Source organism: Saimiri boliviensis, chromosome 14 (genome assembly GCF_048565385.1).
Source record: "Saimiri boliviensis isolate mSaiBol1 chromosome 14, mSaiBol1.pri, whole genome shotgun sequence".
NCBI classification, from domain to species: domain Eukaryota; kingdom Metazoa; phylum Chordata; class Mammalia; order Primates; family Cebidae; genus Saimiri; species Saimiri boliviensis.
In genome coordinates this window covers 42,186,881-42,212,970 of record NC_133462.1, presented here as the reverse complement: position 1 = coordinate 42,212,970, position 26,090 = coordinate 42,186,881, and the positions used below count along the sequence as shown (strand labels likewise).

At 52.0% G+C, this 26,090-nt stretch overlaps 1 protein-coding gene across 2 annotated transcripts; it reads left to right on the top strand.

Annotated features, from left to right (window-relative positions):
* The first annotated feature begins 515 nt into the window (after positions 1-515).
* On the top strand, positions 516-25,490 carry YJU2 (YJU2 splicing factor homolog). Of its 2 annotated transcripts, XR_012513487.1 has the most exons (9): positions 516-611; positions 3,063-3,163; positions 4,975-5,119; positions 9,805-9,939; positions 13,254-13,435; positions 16,128-16,248; positions 18,232-18,329; positions 22,158-22,308; positions 24,985-25,067. XR_012513487.1 is itself a non-coding variant. In XM_039466957.2 (8 exons), the coding sequence occupies exons 1-8, from the start codon at positions 588-590 to the stop codon at positions 25,095-25,097; spliced, it is 972 nt and encodes a 323-aa protein (XP_039322891.1). In that variant the 5' UTR covers positions 516-587; the 3' UTR covers positions 25,098-25,490. The 2 variants fall into 2 exon arrangements, 1 of the variants encoding a protein (XP_039322891.1); XM_039466957.2 differs by lacking the exon at positions 18,232-18,329 and having other exon boundaries at positions 24,985-25,490.
* Positions 25,491-26,090: the final 600 nt, after the last annotated feature.

Below are 26,090 nucleotides of genomic sequence, written 5' to 3'. Positions count from 1 at the left end.
AAGGCACAGGTGGGCAATGGAGGGACATTTGGGAGACACTGCGTGTGTTTAGGAAGTGGGTTTGGAGCCTGATCTTTAAGTCAATCTGTGACTCAAGGGGCGTCCAGGGTCCTCTTAAGTCACCTTGTGTGTGGCCGGGACCCCATGTGAAGTTAGGTTACAGGAACGATGTGTGGGTTCCCAGAGCCCACCATACAAGGCAGGCGCATAATACAAATTTGCTGAATAAAAAAAATGAAGAACAAGGGCTGTCGCGACAGTTAGCCAAGTCACGTCACAAAATATAACGAGCCGCTGCCCGCTTCTAAAGCTCGCGACGCACTCTAGAAAATTCTCCAATTCCAGACGGCTCCCGGAACCCTTATTTCGCGCTATACAGGTTGCAACTCGGGAGGGAAGAAGGTGCGACTCCCACCTTGATAGGCGGGGATGGGAACCAATGAGAGAAGTTAGTTGTGCACGCTGCAGCCAATATTAGAGGCTGAAGAAAGTGACGTTGACGGAAGTATAGACTTCCGTCGGAAAAGCTCGATAATTCCCGAGTCTAACCATTTCTCCAGTGCTTGCGAGGCGATTAGGAGGCAAAGATGTCGGAGCGAAAAGTATTAAACGTAAGTGATGGGCAGGTGGGGCTTTCCAGTCGGAAAGGCACGTTCAGGAACTTCTGGAGAGGGAGGGCATTCCTGGGAATCTCCACTTTGGAATGCCTCTTCCCCAACGGCCTTCAGCGGGACGGTGCTTCCCAGACTCCTCCCCATCCCCTCCCATGGCGGGTGGGTCTTCGCTAACTCCTCCCTTCCGGGCTGGGGTGTAGCCAGTCACCTGTGGGGCGTGGCTTGGGCTTTTACCCAATCACTTCACCAGATAGGATTTTCCGGATGGAATGAGCCCATCACGTTTTTCTGGGGGCGGGGCTTCCTCTTGGGCCTGTAGCCAATCGCTTTCTTTGGGGAGGTTCTGTTTGTTTTTTGTTTTTTGAGGCGGAGTTTTCCTTTCGTGCACCGGGCTGGAGGGCAGCGGCGCGATATGCGCTCACTGCAATCTCGGACTCCCGGGTTCAAGCCATTCTCTTGCCTCAGCCTGCCGATTAGCTGGGATTACAGGCACCTGCCACCAGGCTCGGCTAATTTTTGTGTTTTTAGTAGAGGCGGGGTTTCACCATGTTGACCAGGCTGGCCTCGAACTCCGGACCTCAGGTGATCCACCCGCCTCGGCCTCCCAGAGTGCTGGGATTACACTGGTGAGCCACCGCGCTCTGCCCTTTGTAGAGGTTAAGCTTTACTTAATGCGTCTATTACTCCGGCAGAAGACCCACAGTTCCCCTAGTTGTCCCAACTGCACCCCGCAGTTCCCCTAGTTATCCCAACTGCACCCCGCAACTCTGTAGAGGGCAAACCAGGACTCTCTTAGGCTAGGCTCCCAATCACTACACTACATCGTTTTCCTACGGAGTCGTGTCCATAGATCTGAATCCTGAGTAGCTGAAACCTGTGAGGCCCAGTTTACTCGTCTGTAAAATGGGCACATTGTCCTCTATCTCCGAGTGTTTGCACACGTTCCTTGAGGCAAGGGCGATAAAGTGTTTTTTGCAGTATCTGATACCCAGCAAGTGCTCTAAACCAAAGTGCTTTATTTTCCAGCGGTACAGAGGAGTTATTTGTCATAATCCATACTCACACTCCCCTTGTTTCCTAGGGCTCCTGTTTGCCAGGAGTTCCTACAGCAAGCCTGGGACTGCTTTCCTAGAGAGACCTGTTTGCGGCCGGGCGCAATGGCTCACACCTGTAATCTCCGCATTTTGGGAGGCCGAGGTGGGCCATTAGCCTGAGTTCAGGAGTTCAAAACCACCCTGGGCAACATGGTGAAACCCCATCTCTACTAAAATACAAAGAAGATTAGCCAGGCATGGTGGCGGGTGCCCGTAATCCCAGCTACTTGAGAGGCTGAGGCAGGATAATTGGCCAAGCCTGAGAGACAGAAGTTGCAGGGAGCTGAGATTGTGCCAGTGTAACCCAGCCTGGGTGACAGAATGAGACTCTGTCTCAAAAAAGAAGAAAAAAAAAGGAGGCTGGGCGCGGTGGCTGACACCTGTAATCCCAACACTTTGTGGAGCTGAGACCGGAGGATCACTTGAGGTTAGGAGTTTGAGACCAGCGTGGCCAACATGGTGAAACACTGTCTCTACTACAAGTATAAAAATTAGGCCAGATGATGTGGCTCATGCCTGTAATCCCAACGCTTTGGGAAGCTGCGATGGACAGATCACAAGGTCAGGAGTTGGAGACCAGCCTGGCCAACATGGTGAAACCCTGTCTGTACTAAAAATACAAAAAATTAGCCGGGCTTGGTGGTGGGCACCTGTAATCCCAGCTCCTTGGAAGGCTGAGACAGGAGAATCCCTTGAACCCAGGAGCCAGAGGCTGCAGTGAACCAAGAAGGCGCCACTGCACTCCAACCTGGGTGACAAGAACAAAACTCCGTCTCAAAAAACAAACAAAAGCGTGCCAACAGAATGGTTTATACTGAACCCCTGCTTTGCTTCTGGGATTCTGGAATCATGGCTCCTGTGAGGCAGAGGGTACCTACATGACCAGTCCCCATAAAAACCCTGGCTTTTTGGCCGGGTGCAGTGGCTAACCCCTGTAATCCCAGCACTTTGGGAGGCTGAGGCAGGAGAATCGCTTGAACCCAGGAGACGGAGGTTGCAGTGAGCAGAGATTGCGCCATTGCACTCCAGCCCGGGCGACGAGTGAAACTCCGTCTCAAAAAAAAAAGAAAAACACCCTGGCTTTTTAGAGTCTCCCGTGTAGACAGTGTTTCTAGTGTGTTGTCATGACTCGTGTTGGGAGAGTTTAATGCGTCGTGTGTGACTCCCTTGGCGGAGAGTCTGGAAGTTTGCACCTGGCCTCCCCCTGACTGTACTGAGTCCTGCGAGTCCTCCTTGCATGTCGCGGACCGTGGGTGGGCTTGGGGACCCCTGACACAGCTCCCTAGACCCCCTTCCCTCTGCCCACGTCCTGCTTCTGAAAATAACGCCACAATGTTTCCTTCCTCCCCCACAGAAATACTACCCGCCGGACTTTGACCCGTCAAAGATCCCCAAACTCAAGCTCCCCAAAGACCGGCAGTACGTGGTGCGGCTGATGGCGCCCTTCAACATGAGGTGAGCACCCCCTGCATGACCCCACACACCGGTCACGGCTGTGGGACGTAGTGCCTGGGGTGAACACAGGGGTGACCTGTTCCGTGTTCACACTGGGTCACTGGTCCCGGCTGAGACATTGACCATCCAGCCCTCCCTCACCTCACCATTCGGGATTCAGCTCCGGATCTCTTAGAGCCTCCCGGCCAGGGCCACCTACAGGTCTTGGTGGTTAGTAAAGGTGTGAGCAGAGAAGATAGGGCCCCAGAGATGCGGCCCCATAGATACATTTCAGCTCCTTCAACAGCCGAGCTCGCTCCTGCCCCAGGGCCCTTGCATGCACTGCTGCCCCTACCTGTAACTCTCTCCCTCTACTTTCTTTTCTTTTCTTTTTTTTTTTTTTTTTTTTTTTTTTTTTTGAGTCAGAGTCTCGCTCTGTTGCCAAGGCTGGAGTGGGAGTGCAGTGGCATGATCTCAACTCACCACAACCTCTGCCTCCCAGGTTGAAGCGATTCTCCTGCTTCAGCCTCCTGAGTAGCTGGGATTACAGGCATGCAGCCACCACGCCCAGCTAATTTTTGTATTTTTAGTAGAGGTGGGTTTTCACCATGTCGGCCAGGCTAGTCTCGAACTCCTGACCTCAAGTGATCCACCTGCCTCAGCCTCCCAAAGTGCTGGGAGTACAGGCATGAGCCACTGTGCCCCACTAATTTTTATATTTGTAGTAGACTCAGCATTTCGCCATGTTGGCCAGGCTGGTCTTGAACTTCCGAGCTCAAGCAGTCTGCCCTCCTCAGCCTCCTAAAGTGCTGGGATGACAGGCGTGAGCCACCATGCCCAGCCTTCTCCCTCCGTTTCCACATGGCAGGCCCCTCTTGTCTGCCGTACGTCATGGCTCATATCTCAGCCCTCCGGGAGGCCTCCATCCTCCCCTCTCACAGTACCCAGAGCTTGCCTTTGTAGACTTTAGAATGATTGTATTTCACCAGTTCTACACGCCATACCTTTTCATGTTGTAGCATGTTTGAAATCACACACCTAATAAGGAGACATTTGGGTCAGTGAAATTTGGTTCGTGCCCATGTGTTGTTGACCTGCTCCTCCCCTTCATTCATTCATTCATTCATTCATTCATTCAGCACTCATTGGTTGGGCACCTGCTGTGTGCCAGGGTCTATGCTGGGCACTAGAAACAAAGTCCCTGGCCTCATGGAGCCCACAGTCTAACGGGAAGTGGAGATGCTAGGTAGTCAGGCAGGTGCAGGGCCCCGTAGGTCAGGCAGGAGAGAGCCCCTGGGTTGGTGGCGGAGAAGGAAGATGTGGAGGTATTTGGGGTGATCAGGGCTACATCAGACAAAATGCTGTGGCGCTGAGGTCTGAGGATGAAGGGTGTCACTGGCCATGGGACCGTAAGCGCAGAGGATCAGACAGGCCGGGGGCATGCTGGGCTGGGGAGCAGAGCCCTGCATAGGACAAGGAGAGGGAGCTGGGGCAGCATTTTTCTGTGTGGCATCTTCCCTCTTGGAGGGTAGGGGGCCCTGTAAATACCGAGATGGCTTCTGGGAGTGCATGACAGGCAGGTCTCACCTACTCGGGGCTTCCCAAGCAGGCGACCCTTGGAGCAAACCCCAGAAAGATGTGAATGGGAACGGGAGGTTCTCAGGTGGAGGAAATTTGGACACAGGCTGGCTGGGGCAGGCTGCCTCGTGAGGGAGGGAGCTCCCCATCGCTGGAGGCAAGCAAGCAGTGATCTCGCAGGGCACCACAGGGACAGCCTACCAGTGAGAGCCAGAGTCCCAAGAAAGCGTGCGTCCCTCCATCCTGCCCCACAGGTGCAAGACATGCGGAGAATACATCTACAAGGGGAAGAAATTCAACGCTCGGAAGGAGACGGTGCAGAACGAGGTCTACCTGGGCCTGCCCATCTTCCGCTTCTACATCAAATGCACTCGCTGCCTGGCAGAGATCACCTTCAAGGTAGACAAGACGGCCAGCCAGGCTGGTCCCTCTCCCCCAGCACGCCTGACATCAGGGCGGGCCCCAGGGTTCCTCACTCCCATCCTCTCCATCCAGGGAATCTCGTTTCAGTTCATCCCCAAGAAACAGACAGCAGTTTGGAGGAGATGTTCATGGCAGCATTCTACATAAAGGCAGAAAGACAGACGCAACCTCGACAGATCATCATAGGGGATGAGAAGAACAAATTAGAACGCAGGCCGGGCGTGGTGGCTCACACCTATAATCCCAGAAGCTCAAGACCAGCTTAGCCAACCTGGCGAAATGCTCTTCTCTTAAAAATGCAAACAGGCCGGGCGCGGTGGCTCAAGCCTGTAATCCCAGCACTTTGGGAGGCCGAGGTGGGTGGATCACGAAGTCGAGAGATCGAGACCATCCTGGTCAACATGGTGAAACCCCGTCTCTACTAAAAATACAAAAAACATTAGCTGGGCGTGGTGGCTCGTGCCTGTAATCCCAGCTACTCAGGAGGCTGAGGCAGGAGAATTGCCTGAACCCAGGAGGCGGAGGTTGCGGTGAGCCGAGATCGCGCCATTGCACTCCAGCCTGGGTAACAAGAGCGAAACTCCGTCTCAAAAAAAAAAAAAAAAAAAAAAAAAAAAAAAAAAAAAAAAAAAAAAAAAAAAAAATGCAAACATTAGCTGGGTGTGGTGGTGAACTGTAATCCCAGTTACATGGGAGGCTGAGGCAGGAGAATCACTTGCACCTGGGAGGCGGAGGTTGCAGTGAGCCAAGATTGGACCCCACTGGACTCCCTCTGGGTGACAGAGCAAGACTCCGTCTAAAAAAAAAAAAAAAAAAAAGCCAAACCAGGCGCAGTGACTCATGCCTGTAATCCCAGCTCAGCAGTTTGGGAAGCCAAGGCAGGAGAGAGACTCCCTGAGGTCAGGAGTTTGAGACCAGCCTGGCCAACATGGTAAAACCCCATCTCTACTAAAAATACAAAAATTAGCTGGGTGTGGTGGTGCACACCTGTAATCCCAGCTACTTGGGAGGCCAAAGCAGAATTGCTTGAACTGGGAGGTGGAGGTCGCAGTGAGCACAGATCTCGCCACTGCACTCTAGCCTGGGCAACAGAGTGAAACTCCATCTCAAAAAAATAAAAAATAAAAAGATAGCCCACAACGGAATATTACATGGCCAATAAAAGTCATAGTTTGATTTTTACCTTAAGGATTTGAGGAAAGACTGAAGAGAACTTAAAATTTTCTCTTTCTTTGCTTAAGTACACTGAGTGCTTTTTTGCCATAAGCTTTTTTTCTTTGATTAAAAAAGATTTTGGGCTGGTCGCAGTGGCTCATGCCTGTAATCCCAGCACTTTGAGAGGCGATCAGTTGAGATCAATAGTTCAAGACCAGCCTGGCCAACATGGTGAAACCCCAACTCTACTAAAAAATACAAAAATAAATAATAATAATAATAATATTTTGGCTGGGTGCAGTGGCTCATGCCTGTAATCCCAACGCTTTGGGAGGTCAAAGAAGGAGGATTGCTTGAATCCGGGAATTCAAGACCAGCTTTGGCAACATAGTAAGACCCTGTCTCTACAAAAAAATACAAAAATTAGCTGGGTATGATGGCATGTGCCTGTAGTCCTAGCTACTCGGGAGGCTGAGGCAGGAGGATCAACTGAGTCTGGGAGGCAGAGGCTGCAGAGAGCCGTGATTTCACCGCTGCACTCCAGCCAGAGTGACAGAGCGAGACCCTGTCTCAAAAAAAAAAAAAAACCAACTTCTTTTGGAATACTTGTAGACTTACAGAAAAGTTCCAAAGATAGTACACACAGTTCTCACCCACCCCCCAGCAGCTTCCCCACATACTCGCATCTTATATAACTAGGGAACATCTGTCACAATAAGAAACTAAGCGGGGGGCTGGGCATGGTGGCTCACGCCTATAATCTCAGCACTTTGAGAAGGCAAAGCGGGAGGATGCTGGAGATTGGAAGTTGAAGACTAGCGTGGGCAGCATAGTGAGACCCGGTCTCTACACACAAAATGTTGTTTGTTTGTTTGTTTGAGATGGAGTTTCACTCCTGTTTTCCCAGGCTGGAGTGCAATGGCGGGATCTCTGCTTACCGCAACCTCCGCCTCCTGGGTTCAAGCGATTCTCCTGCCTCAGCCTTCGGAGTAGCTGGGATTACAGGTATGTGCCACCATGCCCAGCTAATTTTGTATGTTTAGTAGACATGGGGTTTCTCCATATCGGTCAGGCTGGTCTCAAACCGCCAACCTCAGGTGATCCTCCCACCTCGGCCTGAGCCTACAATGTTAATGGTAACATTCTACCGTTAGGTTCCTTTTTTTTTTTTTAAAGACAGGGTTTCACCACATTGGCCAGGATGGTCTCAATCTCTTGACCTCGTGATCTGCCCGCCTCGGCCTCCCAAAGTGCTGGGATTATAGGTGTGAGCCACTGCACCTGGCCTAGTTTCTTCTTTTTAATTAAAAAAATTTTTGGAGGCCAGGCACGGTGGCTCATGCCTATAATCCCAGCACTTTGGGAGGCCGAGGAGGGAGGATCATTTGAGGTCAGGGGTTCAAGACCAGCCTGGCCAACATGGTAAAACTCCCATCTCTACTAAAAATACAAAAATTACCCAGGCATGGTAGCACGCACCTGTAATCCCAGCTACTTGAGAGTATGAGGCAGGAGAATTGCTTCAACCCGGGAGGCAGAGATTGCAGTGAGCCGAGATTGCACCATTGCACTCCAGCTTGGGCAACGCAGCAAGACTCAGTCTCCAAACAAATGAATGTAAAGGTAGAATGTTACCCCATTAACATTGTAGGCTGGGTGCCATAGGTCATACCTGTAATTCCAGCACTTTCAAGGCCAGGGCGGGAGGATCACTTGAGTCCAAGAGTTCGAGACCAGCCTGGGCAACGTGGCGAAACCCTGTCTCAACTGAAAAATTTAAAAATTAGCGAGGCATGGTGGCGCACACCTGTAGTCCCAGCTACTTGGAAGCTGAGGTGAGAGGGTTGCTTGAACCTGGGAGGCAGAGTTTGCAGTGAGCTATGATCCTGTCACTGCACTCCTGACCTCATGATCCAGCCTGGACAACAGAGTGAGACCCTATCCCAGAAAAACACAAGAAACGTAGTGTTACTATTAGCATTTAGAGTGAATGTAGATTTCAGTTTTTCTGCTAATGTCGCTTTTCTGTTCCAGTTTGTAATTCAAGATACCAGGGTGTATCTAGCCACTCTGTTCAATAAACAAAAACAGGGTATGCTCTATACCTATTTGTACGTGTGATTTATTGTCAGAGAAAAGGTGCTAATAAATACAAAGGGTAGACATCACAACAATTGCCCAAGCCTGGAGATTTGTTTTTGTTTTTGTTTTTGTTTTGAGACAAGGTCTCAATTTGTAACCCAGACTTCAGTGCAGTGGCGCAATCTTGGCCCACTGCAACCTCAACCTCCCGGGTTTATGCAATTCTCCTGCCTTAGCCCCCTGAGTGGCTGGGATTGCAGGTATGTGCCACCACACCTGTCTAATTTTTGTATTTTTAGTAGAGACAGGGTTTCACCATGTTGGTTAGGCTGGTTTCGAACTCCTGACCTCCTGATCCACCTGCCTTGGCCTCTCAAAGCGCTGGGGCTACAGGCATGAGCCAGGATGATGCCTGACCTAATTTTTCTTTTCTTTTTTTTTTTTTTTTTTTTTTTTTGAGACAGAGTCTCATTCTTGTTACCCAGGCTGGAGTGCAATGGCGCAATCTCAGCTCACCGCAACCTCCGCCTCCTGGGTTCAGGCAATTCTCCTGCCTCAGCCTCCTGAGTAGCTGGGATTATAGGCACGCGCCACCATGCCCAGCTAATTTTTTGTATTTTTAGTAGAGACGGGGTTTCATCACGTAGACCAGGATGGTCTCGATCTCTTGACCTCGTGATCCACCTGCCTTGGCCTCCCAAAGTTCTGGGATTACAAGCTTGAGCCACCACACCCGGCCTAATTTTTCTTTTTTTGGTAGAGACAGAGTTTCACCATATTGGCCAGGCTGGTCTTGAACTCCTGGTCTCCAGTGATCTACCCACCTCCTTGGAGATTTTATTTGCAGTCATGTTGAGGGTAGGCAATGGCAGCAGGAAGGGAGTGGGCACATAGAGAAGAGCCTTAAAGTCCATGCCAGGGAGTTGGGCATTTTTGCCCAAAGAGATGGGAGGAGCACTAGGAAGAAACTGCACTGGCCAAAGCAATAAGATAAGAAAAAGAAAAGGTAGTAGAACCTGTAAAAATCAGAGAGAAGGATGGCTGGGCACGGTGGATCATATGCTTGTAATCGCAGCACTATGGGAGGCCAAGGCAGGTGGATCACGAGGTCAAGAGATGAAGACAATCCTGGCTAATATGGTGAAACCCTCTCTCTACTAAAAATACAAAAATTAGCTGAGCACGGTGGCGCGTACCTGTAGTCCCAGCTACTCAGGAGGCTGAGGCAGGAGAATCGCTTGAACCTGGGAGGCGGAGGTTGCGGTGAGCCGACATCATGCGACTGCACTCCACCCTGGTGACAGAGCAAGACTCTGTCTCAAAAAAAAAAAAAAATTAGAAGGGGCCCTGAACTGCTGGTAGTGCTTTAGAAGTTTCCAGTGCCTGGGGATGTAGGAGCTAATGTCTGTCTATCCTCCCTCCAGACAGACCCTGAAAACACAGACTACACCATGGAGCACGGAGCCACGAGAAATTTCCAGGCTGAGAAGCTCCTGGAGGAGGAGGAGAAGAGGGTGCAGAAAGAGCGGGAGGATGAGGAGCTGAACAACCCCATGAAGGTGAGCTGGGGGTATGTAGGTGTTCATGGGCATTGTGTGTGTGTGTGTGTGTGTGTGTGTGTGTGTACACAGGTGTGTGTGTAGGTGTAGGTGTGGGTTTGTCAGTGTGTGTGTGGGGCGGTGTGTAGGTGTGGGTGTGTGGGTGCGGGTGTGTGTGTAGGTGTAGATGTGGGTTTATGGGTGGGTGTGTGTGGGTGGGTAAGTGCATGTGTGTGGGCAGGGGTGTGTGTGTGTGTGTGTAGGAATGTGTGGGGGTGTGGGGGGGGGTGGGTAGGTGTGTGTGTTGTGGGGGTGGATGTGCCAGCGGGTGTGCCTTACCTGCCTCAGGTCCCCATAGAAGGAAGATGGGTTAGGTGGCATGGTTGGTAAAACTTCAAGATGTCCGCAGGAGGCCAGGCACAGTGGCTCACACCTGTTATCCCAGCACTTTGGGAGGCCAAGGCAGGCAGATCATAAGGTCAAGAGTTTGAGACCAGCCTGGACAACATCGTGAAACCCCATCTCTATGAAAAATACAAAAATTAGCTGGGTATGTTGGCACACACCTTTCATCCCAGCTACTCAGGAGGCTGAGGCAGGAGAATCACTTTAACCCAGGAGGCAGAGGTTGCAGTGATCCAAGATCACACCAGTGCAACAGAGTGAGACTTTGTCTCAGAAAAAAAAGAAAAAAAATAACCAGGCGTGGTGGTGCGTACTTGTAATCCCAGCTACTCAGGAGGCTGAGGCAGGAGAATTGCTTGAACCTGGAGGACAGAGGTTACAGTGAGCCAAGATCGTGCCTCTGCACTCCAGCCTGGGCAACAGAGCAATACTCTGTCTCAAATATAAAATAAAATAAAATAAAATAAATTATATTCACTTCCAATTGGACAATTTTGTTTTTCTCAGAAATATTGAAATGAGCCAGGCATGGTGGCTTGAACCTGTTAGTCTCAGCTACTTTAGGGGTTGAGACGGGAGTATCACTTGAGTCCAGGAGTCCTAGACCAGCATGAGCAACACAGTGAGACTCTGTGTCTAAAAAACCTTAAAAAATTAGCCAGGTGTACTGTACTGGTGTGTAACTGTAGTTCCAGCTACTAGGGATGTTGGGGCAGGAGGATCACTTGAGCCCAGGAGATCGAGACTGCAGTGAGCTATGATCATACCACTGCACTCCAGCCTGGGAGACAGAGCAAGACTCTGAAAAAAAAAATGTGTATATGTGTGTGTGTGTGTGTATTTGTACATATATATACACACATATATATACATACACATACAGATACCTATGTGTGTATAACACACACATATATAATAAATTTTAAAATGATTCTGTTCACTGCTGTCCCCTCCCACTCCCATATTTCCCATCCATTCCCATCTTTTTCTGGACCCACCCACCCCTTCCAAATGTGAGTTTTCTGAGCAAGCTGCATCAGAGCTGATCCAGCATTTTCCACGGCCATGCAGAGCAACAGGGAGGGAAATGAGCCTTGGTGAGGGTTTGGCGTGTGCCTGGGGCTGTTGCACTGCTGTCTGTGTGCAACTTTAGTTACCTCCATGCTGACAGCAAGGGGCTCTTAACCCTGGTACTAGTCAGCTATTGCTACATAACAGGTTATCCCAAAACTTAGTGACCTCAAACAACAGACATCTAGTATCCCACAGTTTTTGAGAGTCAGGCATCCAGAAGCAGCTAAGCTGGATGGTTCTGGCTTGGGGCTCCCATGAGGTTACAATCAAGGTGTTGGCCAGGGCAGTGTCATCTGAAGGCTAGACTGGGGCTGGAGGAGCCACTTGAAAACTGGCTCCCTCTACTGGCTGTTGGCAGGAGGCCTCTGCGCCTCGCCACCTGGAGAGCTGCTTGAGCATCCTCACAACATGGCGGCTGCCTACCTGAGACTTGAGAGTGAGAGAGCAAGGAGGAAGCCCTGTGCTTTTATGTCCTGTTCTCAGAAGTGACATGCTGTTACTTCTGTCATAGCCCATTAGAGCAAGTAGCCATGTCCGGCCCCTGCTAAAGGGGAGGAGAGTTACCGCCACCCCTTAAAGGGAGGAGCATCAGAGTGTTTGTGGATATATTTTAAAACTACCAGAATTGCCATTTTCCAAAGGGTAAAGACCACAAGGTCACAGCACTGGGAAGCAGCCAGGCAGAATTGACGCCCAGCCCGGCCTGGCTCCAAAGCCAGTTCTCAGAGGCCTGTGGCTGCCAGACTCACCTCCCTCAGCCTCAGTTTTCTTTTCTGTAAAATTGGGGCTGTGAGGATTAAATGAGATTGCATATGGAAAGATTTTGGCCCAGTGTAAGGTGTTAGCCCGGCATACAGTAGGTGCTCAGGTTCTCTTTTTACATATTTCCTTATTATTATTATTATTATTATTTTTTTTTTTTTGAGATGAAGTCTCGCTCTGCCACCCAGACTGGAATGCACTGGCACAATCTCAGCTCACTGCAACCTCTGTACCCCAGGTTCAAGTGATTCTCCTACCTCAGCCTCCCAAGTAGCTGGGATTACAGGTGTGCGCCACCACCCCCAGCTAATTTTTGTATTTTTATTTTTATTTATTTTTTTGAGGTGGAGTCTAACTCTGTCACTGAGGTGTGAGTACATGATGCGATCTCAGCTGACTGCAACCTCTGCTGCCCAGGTTCAAGCAACTCTCCTGCCTCAGCCTCCCAAGTAGCTGGAATGACAGGCAGACGCCACCACCCCCAGCCAGTTTTGTATTTTTAGTAGAGCTAGGATTTCACAATGTGACCTAGGCTGCTCTCGAACTCCTGACCTCAAGTGATCTACCCTCCTCAGCCTCCTCAGCCTCCCCAAGTGCTGGCATTGCAGCCGTGAGCCATAACACACAGCCTGTATTTTTAGTAGAGACAGGGTTTCACCATGTGGACCAGGCTTGTCTCGAACTCCTGACCTCAAGTGATCCTCCAACCCCGGCCTCCCTAAATGCTGGGATTACAGATGTGAGCCACCACGCCTGGCTGAATTTTTCCCTATTATTTTTACCGAAAGATGGCACCAGGCCGGAAGTGCAGGCCACCTGAGTCCAGAGCCGGACTCTTTCCACCCGACCCTGCTCAGGGGCTCAGATCCTGGGTCTACCACTGCTCAGCCCCATGGACGTCACTTTCCTGCCCCAGACCTGAGTGTTCTCACTTGTGAAATGGGCACAGCACTGGGCATGGGCAGGGAGTTCCCTGAGCAGGATGGAAACGTTGGGGTAGGGGGGTTCCTCCCGTGGCCCGCGGTGGTCCCCGAGGCCAGGCAGGGTGTGCCCAGGGCGCCATGCATTCAGCCCTTCTGCCCCACACCCACCAGGTGCTGGAGAACAGGACCAAGGACTCCAAGCTGGAGATGGAGGTGCTGGAGAATCTGCAGGAGCTGAAGGACCTGAACCAGCGGCAGGCGCACGTGGACTTTGAGGCCATGCTGCGGCAGCACCGCCTGTCCGAGGAGGAGCGGCGGAGGCAGGAGCAGGAGGAGGACGAGCGGGAGACCGCGTGAGTCAGGGCCGGCCCATCCCAGGCCCAGCTCACAGCCTCTGCACCTGCGGGCGCTGCCTCTGCCCGGGACCCTTCCCCCACTTCGCAGGGACCCCTTTCCCACCGCCCAACTCACTTTCTCCCTTGCGGCATCTGTCTCGGGGGTGCCCGGGCCACCGCCAGGCTCAGTGGCTCAGCACATGGTCACCCACATGGGTGTGGTTTGTCACAGCGAGAGGACACAGCAGATTCAGTACAGGGCAAAGGCGTGTGGGGTGTGCTGGGGGCCAGGCCTTCCAGATCCTCTCCTGCTGGAGCCTCAAAGATCGCACCTCATCCCCAGCACGAGTCCAGAGAGAGGCGCCATCACTGGGGAAGCACCTAGAGACCCAGTGTGGCATTCCTATGCAGCCTGCCTGGCCCATGCCGGGATTCCAGACGCCAGAGGAAAGCAGGGTCGCACATACACCATGGTTTTTGCAGGAGCAGCTGAGGCCCCAGAGCCTGTCGTGTCACTGAGGGGTCCCCCAGTGCAGGCTCCCGGACACCCACCAAGGGCTGCCCTCTCCAGCCACCTTCTGAGGACACAGCCTCAGGCCCCCTGGGTGAATGCTTTTCTTTTTCTGTGTTTCTGAGCCAGGAGTCTCGCTCTGTCACCCAGGCTGGAGTGCAGTCAGAGCTCGCTGTAGCCTCCATCTTCCGGGCTCAAGCGATCCTCCTGCCTCAGCCTTCTGGGTAGCTGAGACCACAGGACTCATCACCATGCCCAGCTAATTGTTTTTATTTTTCTAGAGACAGGACCTCGCCGTGTTGGCCAGGCTGGTCTTGAACTCTTGGCCTCAGGCGGTCCTCCTGCCTCATCCTCCCGAAATGCTGAATGACAGGTATGAGCCCCTGTGACCAGCTGGTGAATGCCTTTGACGCCGACCACCTCTGAGCCCTCCTGCTGATCCCCGCCTTTCCTGGTGCCTCGTCTTCCCTCCTTCCTTTAGAATCTGAGCTGTGGCCCGGTGCGGTGGCTCCTGCCTGTCATCCAGCACTTTGGGAGGCCAAGGCGGGTGGATCACCTGAGATCAAGATTTCAAGACCAGCCTGGCCAACATGGCTAAACCCCGTTTATACTAAAAATACAAAAACAAATTAGCTCGGCATGGTGACGGATGGCTGTAATCCAGCTGCTCTGGAGGCTGAGACAGGAGAATTGCCTGAACCTGAGAATCGGAGGTTGCAGTGAGCCGAGATGGTGCCGCTAAACTCCAGCCTGGGCAACAGAGCGCAGGACTCCATCTAAAACAAAAATTGAAATTAAAAACTAAAAAACAGAAAGTAGACTGGGCACGCTGTCTCATACCTGTAAACCCAACACTTCAGGGGTCTGAGGCAGGCAGATCACCTGATGTCAGGAGTTTGAGACCATCTTGGCCAACATGGCGAAACCCTATCTCTACTAAAAATACAAAAATTAGCTGACACAGTGGCACATGCCTGTAGTCCCAGCTACTCAGGAGGCTGAGGCTGCAGAATCACTTGAACCCAGGAGGTGGAGGTTGCAGTGACCCTGTATCGCATCACTGCACTCCAGCCTGGGCGACAGAGTGAGACTCTGTCTCAAAAAAAAAAAACAAAAAATTAGCCAAGCATGGGCTGGGCGTGGTGGCTCATGCCTGTAATCCCAGCACCTTGGGAGGCTGAGGCAGGTGGATCACCTGAGGTCAGGAGTTCGAGACCAGCCTGACCAACATGGAGAAACCCCATCTCTACAAAAAAATACAAAATTAGCTGGACATGATTGCGCGTGCCTGTAATCTCAGCTACTTGGGAAGCTGAGACAGGAGAATCTCTTGAACCCGGGAGGCGGAGGCTGCGGTGAGCTGAGATCATTGCATTCCAGCCTGGGCAACAAGAGCGAAACTGTCTCAAAAAAAATTAGCCAGTCATGGTGGCAGGCACCTGTAATCTCAGCTGCTTGGGAGGGTGAGGCAGGAGAATTGCTTGAACCCGGGAGGAGATTGCAGTGAGCTGAGATCGCACCACTGCACTCCAGCCTGGCAACAGAGTGACTATCTCAAACATAAAATGAAATAAAAATTAATGAGGCGTAGGGGCACACGCCTGTGGACCCAGCTACCCAGGAAGCTGAGTGGGGAGGATCACTTGTGCCCAGGAGGTCGAGGTTGCAATGACCTATGATGATGCCACTGCACCCCACCCTGGGTGACAGAGTGAGACCTTGTGTCTAAAAAAAAAAAAAAAAAAAAAAAGCTGGGCGCTGTGGCTCACCCCTGTAATCCCAGCACTTTGGGAGGCCGAGGTGGGCAGATCATGCGGTCAGGAGTTCAAGACCATCCTGGCCAACATGGTGAAACCCCTTCTCTACTGAAAAATACAAAAATAAGCTGGACGTGGTGGCTCGTGCCTGTAATCCCAGTACTTGGGAGGCTGAGGTAGGAGAATTGTTTGAACAGCGACCCGGGAGGCAGAGGTTGCAGTGAGCCGAGATCGCGCCACTGCACTCCAGCTTGGGGTACAGAGCGAGACTCCATCTCAAAAAAAAATAATAATCTTTGCGTCCTCTACTCAGTCCCACCCCTGCTCACCGAGGGCAGGAAGGGGTGTCCAGGCACCCAGGCTACTTGCCACTCCAGCAGGCGGGTCCCAGGCGCTGTCCCACGTGCAGAGCATGTCCAAGCTCCCGTCTCCCATCCCACAGGGCCCTGTTGGAGGAATCCAGGAAACGAAGACTGCTGGAAGACTCCGACTCAGAGGACGAGGCTGCTCCTGCGCCCCTCCAGCCGGCCCCTCGGCCCAACCCCACTGCCATCCTGGATGAGGTAAGGGGGGCTGCCCGAGTCCCTGGGGGCTCCCGGCTGACCTAGGGACAGCTGAAGCCAGGAGTCTGCTTGACTTTTTCTTAAAAGGCCAGTCTGCAGCTATAGCCCAGGACAACCACGATGGTGTAAATAAGGGGACATGGCATGGTGCCAATAAAACTTTATTTATAGGCCGGATGCAGTGGTTCATGCCTGTAATCCCAGCATTTTGGGAAGCCAAGGCAGGAAGATGGCTTGAGACCAGGAGTTTGAGAACAGCTTGGGCAACAAAGTTAGACCCCTTCTTTACAAAATAACAAAAATTAGCCATGGGTTGTTGTGCTACTTGAGAGGGTGAGGCAGGAAGATTACTTGAGCCCAGAAGGTCAAGGCTGCAGTGAGCTGTATCAGTACCACCGAACTCCAGCCTGAGAAAGAGTGAAACCCTGTCTAAAATAAACAAAAGTTACGGCTGAGTGCAGTGGCTCACTCCTGTAATCCCAGCTACTCAGGAGGCTGAGGCAGGAGAATCGCTTGAACCCAGAAGGTGGAGTTTGCAGTGAGTCAAGATCATGCCTTTGCACCCCAGCCTGGATGACAGAGTGAGACTTTGTCTCAAAAATAAATAAATAAATAAATAAAGCAGGTGGCAGGCTGTGGGTTCGTAATTTGCCAACCCCTGTTTAAGCTGCTGAAAGAAGGGAATGTAAAGAAAGAACATAGAATTTGATTCCTCAATCACATGACAGTCCTGGGCTGACAGTCTAGGACTTCCAGGAGGCTCTGCTCCATGGAGTCATTCAGGGATTCAGGCTCCTTCCTTCTGGAGCACGGCTTCCTGCACTGTGGTCACAGCTGGCTCAGAGCACCCTCAGCGCCCAGCTGTGGGAAGGCAAAGGGTGTATGGAGGACCACCTAGTCTCAGATGTGGCCCACCTCAATTCTTCTGTCATGCCATAGTCCACAGCGTAGTCACAAGGCCCCGTGTGGCTGCAAGGGAAGCTGTGAGATGCATCCTCCAGCTGGCCTGTGCCTGGCTGTCCTGCTAACTAGAACAAAGGGAGGCCACGCGCTGTGGCCCAGGCCACCAGCACTTTGGGACGCCGAGGTGGGTGGATCTCCTGAGGTCAGGATTTCAAGCAGCCTGGCCAACGTAGTGAAACCTCTGTCTCTACTAAAAACAAAAATAACCATGTGTGGTGGCACATGCCTGTAATCCCAGCTACTCCGGAGGGTGAGGCAAGAGATTTGCTTGAACCTGGGAGGCGGAGGTTGCAGTGAGCCAAGATCGCGCCACTGCACTCCAGCCTGGGCAACGGAGGGAGACTTAAAAAAAGAAAACAAAAGAAGGGAAGGAGTTTAGTGGTGTGACCAGCATTTTCCGCCACAGCTGACTCATGCAGGGTGGCCTCGGCCACTCTGGTTTGTTGACTGAAGAAAGTAGTTAAAGTGGAGGCTCATAAACCAATAACACAGACACCCAGAAATGAATGTTTTTTTTTTTTCTTTTTTTGACATAGGGTCTTGCTCTGTTGTCCAGGCTGGAGTGTGTCGGTGCAGTCCCAGCTCACTGCAGCCTCAGCCTCCTGGACTCAAGCAATCCTCCCACCTCAGTCTCCTGAGTAGCTGGGACCACTGGCACGCACCACTATGCCTGGCAGATTTTTCTTGTCTTTTTTTTGAGACGAGTCTTGCTCTGTCACCTGGCTGAAGTACAGTGGTACAATCTCAGCTCACTGCAGCCTCCGCCTTCTGGGTTTAAGTGATTCTTCTGCCTCAGCCTCCTGAGTAGCTGGGATTACAGGCGCTTGCCCCCACACCTGGCAATTCTTTGTATTTTTAGTAGAGATGGGGTTTTACCATGTTGGCCAGGATGGTTTCCATCTCTTGACCTCTTGATCCACCCACCCTGGCCTCCCAAAGTGCTGGGATTACAGGCGTGAGCCACTGTGCCCTAGACCCCCCCCTTTTTTTTTTTAAGACAGTTTCACTCTTGTTGCCCAGGCTGGAGTAGAGTGGCAGGATCTCGGCCCACTGCAGCCTCCGCTTCCGGGGTTCAAGCAATTCTTCAGCCTCAGCCTCCCAAGTAGCCAGGATTACAGGTGCGTGCCACCATGCCTAGCTAATTTTTGTATTTTTAGTAGAGATGGGGTTTCACCTTGTTGGCCAGACGGGTCTCGAACTCCTGACCTCAGGTGATTCACCTGCCTTGGCTGCCTAAAGTGCTGGGATTATGGGATTACAGGCGTGAGTCATAGCGCCCATCTCCTGGTTTTTCAAACTGCTTTTGCAGAGATGCGGTCTTGCTGTGTTGCCCAGACGGGTCTCAAGCTCCTGGCATCAAGCAGTTCTCCTGCCTTGGCCTCTAAAGGCACAGGAATTACAGGCATCAGCCACCATGTCTTAAAAACCCCAAGACACGTTTTTAAAAGACATTTTCTTTGCAGCTGAATCCCCTGGTTAGAGTTCTCACGCTGTGGTTCTTACATAAACCACTCCCAGAATTCATTGTCTACAACGACCTCTCTGTTTTAAAAAAGTGAATCAAGAGAGTGAAGCTGCTTTGAAAACAGTCCAACCTCTTATGATTTCTTCCCTCAGTCTTTTGCTGGCACCTGGTTTGACAGCAGGTGTTTTATTTGGTTTTACATGATACACCTTTATCCAGACTTTTCAGACCTTCACCCTAACTTCTACAGGAAGCAGTATCTCCACACTTGCATTTTCTTCGTTTATTTCATTTTATTTATTTATTTTTTAAATTTGTATTTATTTATTTAGAGACAGGGTCTCACTATGTTGCCCAGGCTAGAGTACAGTGGCAATTCACAGACATGATCCCACTACTGATCAGCAGGGAGTTTTGACCTGCTCTGTTTCCTACCTGGGCCGGGTCACCGCTCCTTAGGCAACCTCGTGGTCCCCCGTTCCCGGGAGGTCACCATATTGATGCCAAACTTAGTGCAGACACCCGATCGGCATAGCGCACTACAGCCCAGAACTCCTGGGCTCAAGCGATCCTCCCACCTAGGCCTCCTGAATAGCTGGGACTGCAGGCACACGCCACCGCACCCGGCTATTTTATTTTTCTCTTACAGATGAGATCTCGCTCTGTCACCCAGGCTGGAGTGCCGTGACATGGTAACAGCTCACTGCAGCCTCCACCTCCTGGGCTCAGATGATCCACCTCAGCCTCCCGAGTAGCTGGGACCACAGGTGCATGCCAACATGCCCCACTCATTCTTTATTTTCTTTCTTTCTTTCTTTTTTTTTTATTTTTTTTTATTTTTTTTTTATTTTTGAGACGGAGTTTCGCTCGTTACCCAGGCTGGAGTGCAATGGCGCGATCTCGGCTCACCGCAACCTCTGCCTCCTGGGTTCAGGCAATTCTCCTGCCTCAGCCTCCGGAGTAGCTGGGATTACAGGCACGCGCCACCATGCCCAGCTAATTTTTTGCACCTTTAGTAGAGACGGGGTTTCACCATGTTGACCAGGATGGTCTCGATCTCTTGACCTCGTGATCCACCCGCCTCAGCCTCCCAAAGTGCTGGGATTACAGGCTTGAGCCACCGCGCCCGGCGCTCTTTTTTTTTTTTTAAAAAAAGACTAGTCTGTATGTTGCTCAGGCTGGTCTCAAACTTCTGGCCTCAAGCAATCCTCCTACCTTGGCCTCCCAATCCTTAGTTCAGTTTAACGATGATGAGTACCACCGGTAGAAAGTTTTGGGAACTGGCCGGGCGTGGTGGATCACGTGAGGTCAGGAGTTCGAGACCAGCCTGGCCAACATTGCGAAACCTTGTCTCTGCTAAAAGTACAAAAATTAGTCAGGCATGGTGGTGGGTGCCTGTAATCTCAGCTACTCAGGAGGCTGAGGCAGAAGAATTGCTTGAACTGGGGAGGTGGAGGTTGCAGTGACCTGAGATCACACCACTGCACTCTTGCCTGGGTGACAAGAGTGAGACTTCATCTCAAAAAAAAAAAAGTTTCTGGAACTAACCCATGTCACCTTTTTTTTTTTTTTTCTCCGTGAGACAGGGTCTTACTCTGTCACCCAGGCTGGAGTCCAGTGGCGCAATCTTGGCTCATTGCAACCTCCGCCTCCCAGGCTAAAGGAATTCTGCCTCAGCCTCCTGAGTAGCTGGGATTACAGGCGTGTGCTACCACACCTGGCTAATTTTTATATTTTCTTTTTAGTAGAGACAGGATTTCCCCGTGTTGGCCAGGCTGGTCTCAAACTCCTGACCTCAAGTGATCCACCCACCTCGGCCTCCCAAAGTGTTGGGATGATAGGCATGAGCCACTGCACCTGGCCGTCTGTGCCTTTAACGTCTTTTCCTCATTCTGAAGTCAGTCCAGAGCCACGACTTGAAGGAGGCCTCTCAGACACCTTCACAGTGGCCACCGTCCCCCAACCCTCAGCTGGACACTGAAAGCCACTCTTTTCTCCGTCCTTCATATGCGCTGCCCTGGCACTTCCTGAATCACACTGTGGCTTCTCATCTCCACGCCTTTACCCATGCCATCTCCTTTACCTGGGATGCCCCCTTCGCTTGGTGAACTCCTACTCACCCTTCAGTACCCAGTGCAAGACACCCTTCCTCCGAGAAACTCATCCTCACAGTTCAAGCTCACGTGCCCTGGCTTCACTCTCACCCAGATGGATGTTGTCTTGGGTACTGGTCTCCTTGTCCCTCTCTCTCCCCACATGGTGAGCTCCATGAGGGCAGAGCACCCACCAGGACTTCCTTAACCTGGTGGCTACCACTTCCTCTATTTAAACATAAAACAGAGTAACACAGTTACTCTGATTAAACACAGAACTTGAAACAGTTCAAGACCAGCCTGGCTAACATGGTGAAACCCCATCGCTATTAAAAATACAAAAATTAGGTGGGCGTGGTGGTGGGTGCCTATACTCCCAGCTACTTGGGAGGCTGGGGCAGGAGAATTTCTTGAACCTGAGAGGCGGAGGTTGCAGTGAGCAGAGGTCACTCAGCCTGAGTGACAGAATGAGACTCCGTCTGGCTCACGCCTGTCATCCAGCTCTTTGGGACACTGAGATGGGAGGATTGCTTGAGCCAGGAGTTCGAGACCAGCCTGGGCAACACAGTGAGACCCTATCTCTATGAAAAATAAAAATGTTAGCCTGCCATGGTGACGTGCTCCTGCAGGAGGCTGAGACAGGAGGATCGCTTGAGCCCAGGAGTTCAAGGCTGCAGTGAGCTGTGATTGCAGCACTGCACTCCAACCCGGGCAATAGAGTGAGACTCCCTCAAAAAAAATTTTTTTTTTAATAAATAAAATAGATTAAAGAGGCCCTTCCGTTGCAATTTGGGAGCCGGAGGTTGTGCTGACCCTTTTCTGCCTGTCCCTAACTCTTCCTCAAAGCAGAGTGTCCCTAACTCTTCCTCAAAGCGGCCTCCATTTTCACTTGTTCCCTCAAGTACATCGATTAAGCACCTTCTTGGGCTGAGAACTGTTTGTGACACTACAGAACCAGCAGTGGGGAAGACGGGCTCACAGTGAGTTAGGGAGAGAGTTACAACAGCCAGCAGAGGGCACAGTGAGCATGGATATCCAACCTGCATGTGAGCTTGAATCATGATGGGCTTCTCAGAGGAGGGGTGTTTTACGTTGGGTATTGAAGGGCGGGTAGGTGTTCACCAAGCGAGTGTGTGGAAAAGGGGACACCCCTGGTGAAGGGAATAGCATGGGTAAAGGCATGAAAACGAGAAGCTACAGTGTGATTCAGGAAGTGCCAGACCAGGTTATGTGGGATGGAGAATGGGTAGAGGCTTTTAGTGCCTAGCCTAGGGCCGTGGGGAGCCATAGAGGAGTTTAGAGCAGAAGAGGAATGTGGTCAGTGGGGCAGTGAGCAGGAGTTGGGGGCAGAGGGGCCCGACCCCCTCACATGTCCTTATCACCTACAGGCCCCAAAGCCCAAGAGGAAGGTGGAAGTCTGGGAGCAGAGCATTGGTAGCCTGGGCAGCCGGCCCCCGCTGTCAGGGCTGGTCGTGGTGAAGAAGGCAAAGGCTGACCCGGACCACAGCAACGGGCAGCTCCAGGCGGCCCCAGCCCCAGGTAAGGTCACTGAGTTTCCAGAGCTGGGCGCGGTTTCTATCATGGCCTCTAGGTGGCAGCAGTGCTCCCAGTGCAATTAGGGAGCCTTCGTCGGGTGGGTTGGGGGCAGCATCCGAGCCCCACAGAACCAATTAGTGGCATGAGTAGAGAAGTCAGGCGGCTTCTTTTTGTCTTTTATTTACAAAAGGAGCCAGTGCTTGCTTTTAAAACCCAAGTCACGTGGGAGTGTGTAAAATAAATGTCAAATCTGCGCTTCCCTACACGGCCTTCGCTGTCCACAGATGCCAGGCTGCCCCGTCCCCCTCCCGGGCTGTCTCTAAGGCATGCACATCTCTGCCGTCACATACCTGGTGCTCTGCAGGGGTGAGAGCCCCACACCCCCAGCCCCGGGTGGATGGAGGATTGGGGTGCGGTCAGCATTGCCAGAATTCGGAGCGGAGCAGCCAGCGGCAGGTCCCTCCAATTTCCATTTGCTTGTCCTGTGGCCTTGGCTGAGAACTCCCCCCCCAGCAGGGTCCCAATGTCCTGTCCTGTAAAATGCAGCTAAGGGGACCCACCTCACGTAGGTGGGATCAGTCCCAGGTTTGGGTTGATTCTGTGAGTGCTGGCAATTGAGTAGACCCTGGCACATGGCGAGCCTTGGAGACGCTTGAGACATTTTTGTCAGTACTGATAAAAATTATGCCATTTGGACAAGCGCGGTGGCTCACGCCTGTAATCACAACACTTTGGGAGGCCAAGGCGGGTGGATCACTTAAGGTCAGGAGTTCAAGACCAGCCTGGCCAACATGGTGCAACCTCCATCTCTAAAAAATACAAAAATTAGCTGGGCACGGTGGCAAGTGCCTATAATCCCAGCTACTTGGGAGGCTGAGGCAGGAGAATTCCTTGAACCCGGGAGGTGGAGGTTGCAGTGAGCCGAGATCGCACCAGTGCACTCCAGCCTGGGTGACAGAGCAAGACTCCATCTCAAAAAAAAAAAAAAAATTGGCCAGACGCAGTGGCTCACGCTTGTAATTCCAGCACTTTGGGAGGCTGAGGAGGGCGGATCACCTGAGATCGGGAGTTCAAGACCAGCCTGGCCAACATGGTGAAACCCCATCTCTATTTAAAATACAAAAATCAGCCAGATACAGTGGCATGCGCTTGTAATCCCAGCTATGTGGGAGGCTGAGACAGAAGAATCGCTTCAACCCCAGAGGCAGAGGTTGCATTAACCAAGATGACGCCATTGCACTCCAGACTGGGTGACAGAGCAAGACTCCATCTCAAAAAAAAAAAAACTTTTCTGTAGGGTCCAGCCCTGCCGGGTCCTGTGAGCCCCTCTCTGCTGGTGTGGAGATGAGAAACTGGAAATAAAACCCATGAGACACCAAGAAAGAGAAAAGAGAGTTTGGGCCCGGGGGTCCACTGCCAGCCAAAGCGCGGAGTCCAGCAGTCACCCCGAGTGCCTGGACACTCCTGAGTGCAGGCAGTGGGCAGGGAAGGTAGGCTGAGGTAATGGTGGTCGGTGATAGGGTCAGGTAAATCACGTGTCTTGGAGACAAGCGTCCAGGACTTGCAAGTAGCTGAGGCGAGGAGATTTTAGAGGTCTTCCGTAGCTGGCTAACCAGCGGGCGCTTTCCCAGTGCCGGCGCTCCCGCACAGCCGAGGCACCCTCCAGCAGCCCTTATGCAGGCGTGACGGGGGCTTAGAGCATCTTGCCTTGGGGTCACTTTGTTCACACTGTCACCTCAGATCCATGCTTCTTAACCCAATAATCGTTAGTAAAATGAAGGGTTATATTGAGTATATGTCTTTATGATTATAAGTGAGTAACTATAGGATTATAGATGATAATATAAAGGAATAACTATGTGCCTACATTTCTAATTCTTTTCTTTTTTTTTTTTTTTTTTGAGATGGAGTTTCACTCTTGTTACCCAGGCTGGAGTGCAATGGCGCAATCTCGGCTCACCGCAACCTCCGCCTGCTGGGTTCAAGCAATTCTCCTGCCTCAGCCTCCTGAGTAGCTGGGATTACAGGCACGCGCCACCATGCCCAGCTAATTTTTTTGTATTTTTAGTAGAGACGGGGTTTCACCATGTTGACCAGGATGGTCTCGATCTCTCGACCTCGTGATCCACCCGCCTTGGCCTCCCAAAGTGCTGGGATTACAGGCTTGAGCCACCGCACCCGGCTCTAATTCTTTTCTAAATCAGTATTTCTATGGGAACAGGCTGAAGCTTCAGATCCTTGCCATGGCACTGGCAGGGTTCCCCCTCCACAATTATCCCATTTGTCAGAGGAAGAGACTGAGGGTCAGAGTGGCTTTCACAGCCAGGCATAGAATCTGCCCCTCTTAATTGCCTTAGTGGGACTTTTCCTAGGGCGGTTAGGTCCGCAGTGACTGGACTTTGTACTTGGCGCCATTTCCAGTTTTTGCAGTGCGTGCTGCCTGCCTCAGCAGGGGCTTCCATGGGTCATCATTCAGAAGCGGAGCTGTCAGGTCCAGCGTGTGCGGATGTTACTCTGTGATGGGTCCCATCAGGCACCATCCGGAAAGGCTGGGCCATTTGCATGCCGTCACCCTTGGGCCTTGCAAACCCGTGGAGGTGGCCAGCCCCGTGCTCCAGGCCTTGTCCCTGGCCTGTCCAGTCTGGAGCTGAGATGGGCTAACTCTCACTCTCCCCCCAGGACCCCCACAGAGCAGGAAGGAGGCTGACCCTGCGCCCCCGACGCCTGGCACGTCCTCCCTGAGCCAGCTGGGCGCGTACCTGGACAGTGACGACAGCAACGGTAGCAACTGAGCCGTCCTAGGACCCCCGCACCGGGTCAGGCTGCAAGACCAGCTCCGGCACATCGAGGCCAGCGTTGCTGGTGGTCGGGGCAGGAGGCTTGGGCGTGACCGGAGCCCCGAAGGACAGGCGCCAGCGTGCTCCAGACGCATAGGGCCAGCAAGGGCGTCAGCCCCAGGGTGTCGCTTTTCTCTGCCCTCACCAGCCTCTCCACACATCGGGGACCCCTGCCCCTCGTGCCCCCACCTGTCACTGTGCTCAGGGCTGCGACATCCCTGGAATCTCAGCTTCCATCACTACTTCAGGGTGGCGGCGTTTGGAGGATGGGGTGGACCTGCCAGCCTCTAGACAGCCTCGTGTCTTTCCACAAACTGTCGGAACCAATAAAAGGAAACCTGCCAAGCATCCCGGGCCCCGTCTCTCTCCTGGAGTCTGAGGAGGCAGCCCAGGGCAAGGCTTCTGTTCGCATCATTGCAGGGTTAGTCCACACAGGCTTTTTTTTTTTTTTCTTTGAGACAGAGCCTTGCTCTGTTATGCAGGCTGGAGTGCAGTGGTGCAATCTCGGCTCACTGCAACCTCGCCTCCTGGATTCAAGCAATTGTGTCTCAGCCTCCCGAGTAACTGGGACTACAGGCACACACCACCACACCCAGCTAATTTTTATATTTTTAGTAGAGAGGGGTTTTCACTGTGTTAGCTAGGATGGTCTTGAACTCCTGACCTCGTGATCCACCCGCCTCAGCCTCCCAAAGTGCTGGGATTACAGGCATGAGCCACCGCGCCCCACCCACAGAGCCTTTTTTTTTTTTTTTTTTTTTTTGAGACGGAGTTTCACTCTTGTTACCCAACCTGGAGTGCAATGGCGCGATCTCGGCTCACCGCAACCTCCACCTCCTGGGTTCAAGCAATTCTCCTGCCTCAGCCTCCCTAGTAGCTGGGACTACAGGCGTGCACCACCATGCCCAGCTAATTTTTGTATTTTTAGTAGAGACAGGGTTTCACCAT

Excerpts from the sequence above, each read along its gene's own strand:
- YJU2 (XM_039466957.2), top strand. The coding sequence starts at position 588 with ATGTCGGAGCGAAAAGTATTAAAC. Across the intron at positions 5,120-9,804 it reads TGGCAGAGATCACCTTCAAG|ACAGACCCTGAAAACACAGA; the intron begins GTAGACAAGACG and ends TCCTCCCTCCAG. Across the intron at positions 16,249-22,157 it reads CCACTGCCATCCTGGATGAG|GCCCCAAAGCCCAAGAGGAA; the intron begins GTAAGGGGGGCT and ends TATCACCTACAG.